This window comes from Boleophthalmus pectinirostris, unplaced genomic scaffold, assembly GCF_026225935.1.
Source record: "Boleophthalmus pectinirostris isolate CB_2022bp ecotype Guang Dong unplaced genomic scaffold, ASM2622593v1 HiC_scaffold_10, whole genome shotgun sequence".
Taxonomy (NCBI): domain Eukaryota; kingdom Metazoa; phylum Chordata; class Actinopteri; order Gobiiformes; family Gobiidae; genus Boleophthalmus; species Boleophthalmus pectinirostris.
The window spans coordinates 618267-620766 of record NW_026570971.1 but is presented as its reverse complement, the minus strand read 5'-3'; the positions used below and the strand labels follow the sequence as shown (position 1 = coordinate 620766).

The following is a 2500-nucleotide window of genomic DNA, read 5'->3' as shown; positions in this document are numbered from 1 at the left end:
CCGAGAACACGCCGAGAACTTGCTGAGAACACGCTGAGAACACGCTGAGAACACGCCGAGAACACACACACTGAGAACACGCCGAGAACACACGAGAACACGCCGAGAACACATGAGAACACACGAGAACACACGAGAACACACTGAGAACACACAAGAACACACGAGAACACACGAGAACACATGAGAACACACGAGAACATACTGAGAACACACGAGAACACACTGAGAACACACTGAGAACACACAAGAACACACGAGAACACATGAGAACACATGAGAACACACTGAGAACACACTGAGAACACACTGAGAACACACGAGAACACACTGAGAAGAACACACAAGAACACACGAGAACACACATGAGAACACACTGAGAACACACTGAGAACACGAGAACACACTGAGAACACACGAGAACACATGAGAACACATGAGAACACACGAGAACACACGAGAACACACTGAGAACACACTGAGAACACACACTGAGAACACATGAGAACACATGAGAACACACAAGAACACACGAGAACATACTGAGAACACATGAGAACACACACACACGAGAACACACTGAGAACACACTGAGAACACATGAGAACACATGAGAACACACTGAGAACACATGAGAACACATCAATAACCCGGTTATGATCGGGTTTTTTGAGTCTCCCGGTTTCTTCATGGTTCATGTAAACGCAGTAACCTGGTTTCAGTGTCCTGGTTATTAGAAACTGAGTTACTGTAGCTGGTTTATTCAGATAGTAACTGTGATACTGTGACATGTAAACGCAGTTTCCCGGTTACTGCAACATAAAGTTGAGTCGCATGTGTCCAAAAGACACTTTCCAGCCTTTCACCACAACAGTAGTGACATAAATAAATTGACCAAACGAGTGAAATGACTGTAAAATAAAGAGCTGCGCTAAACCTGCACACGTACGACCTGCACACGTACGACCTGCACACGTACGACCTGCACACGTACGACCTGCACACGTACGACCTGCACTCGTACGACCTGCACTCGTACGACCTGCACTCGTACGACCTGCACTCGTACGACCTGCACTCGTACGACCTGCACTCGTGTGACGCTGAAAAGCTAAAACATGAACTATCTCCTGTACAACACACACACAGAACAGACTCACCATCATCAGCACCTCTTCTGTCACAGAAACAACACACATAATCCACTGAGTCGAGTCATTTAGTCCAAAAGAAACTGATCACATCAGCGACACAAGGAGCGAGTTGTTTTTATCACCGCTAACAGTTTATGCTAATTAGCCAAACGGTCTTAAGTTTCGTTTCTGTAAAACGTAAACAAATGTGATCAGAGCTGAATGATCTGATCAAACAGGCTGATGTGTCTATAGTGTTTATGGTTTATATGTTGTAAAGTTGAGTTTATTTATGCAGAAGATTTGAATGAAGAATCTGCACAGTGGATTGTGGGAGATCTCGTAGCTCCTTAGCTTCTTATGCTAAAGGAGCTCACGGTTTGTATTTTTCCTGGTTTATGAAATTGATTTAAATTAATTTTTGCGTCTGCGCATTTGTAAGATTATGTCAAGAAACCGGGACACTCCATTTGATCATGTACACGTGGATATGAGTGTCCCGGTTTCTCAGTGAACATGTAAACACAGTAACACGAACACTGACAGAACCGGGACATGGAGAATAACCGGGTTATTGATGCACATGTGACGCACTCACAGAGAACACGCTGAGAACATGCAAAAACACTCCCAAATCATGCCCAAAACATCAAAAACACACTCAAAACATGCTGAAAGCACAACCAAAACACGCTGGAAACAGAGTTCGGTCTGAGCGCGTGCGGTAGAATCTGGAGTCTCGGTATTTTTAGTTTTTACAGTTTGGGATTTTCCAGGAAATAAACAAACGGAGGAGGAAAAAAAAACAGCACAGACTTGTAAAAATAACACTGTCACATGACCCGAGTCTACAGGCAGACGTCACATGACCCGAGGCTACAGACGTCACATGACCCGAGCATGAATCAGCTGATCACATCTGGTCGTGACCCAGAGTCTTCAGAATCCAGACAAAAAACACAAACAACAAACTCAACACAATCACAATGTCTAACCCTGTCTGCCCCTGTCTGCCCCCCCCCCCCCCCCCCCCCCCGCTCCTGTCTGCCCCTGTCTGCCCCTGTCTGTCTGCCCCTGTCTGCTGCCTGTCTGCCCCTGTCTGTCTGCCCCTGTCTGCCCCCCCCCCTCCTGTCTGCTGCCCCTGTCTGCCCCTGTCTGCCCCTGTCTGCCCCTGTCTGCCCCTGTCTGCCCTGTCTGCCCCTCTGCCCCTGTCTGCTCCTGTCTGCCCCTGTCTGCCCCTGTCTGCCCCTGTCTGCCCCTGTCTGCCCCTGTCTTCAGTCAGCTGTTCAGCTCGTGTGGTGAGTGTCGGTTTCCAGACACGGTGGCGGTGAGTTTCGACCCGGCGAGCGGTTGGTTGTCGTGCGTTT

General features: G+C 47.8%; 1 protein-coding gene across 1 annotated transcript in view; it reads left to right on the top strand.

Annotated features, from left to right (window-relative positions):
• mapkbp1 (mitogen-activated protein kinase binding protein 1) overlaps nt 1-2500 on the top strand; it is a 54590-nt gene that overhangs the window by 28627 nt on the left and 23463 nt on the right. The window contains exon 9 of the mRNA XM_055160583.1: nt 2412-2500. This exon is cut by the window's right edge and continues 173 nt beyond it. Within this exon, the coding sequence (XP_055016558.1) occupies nt 2412-2500 (89 nt within the window). The remainder of the gene's footprint in view (nt 1-2411) is intronic.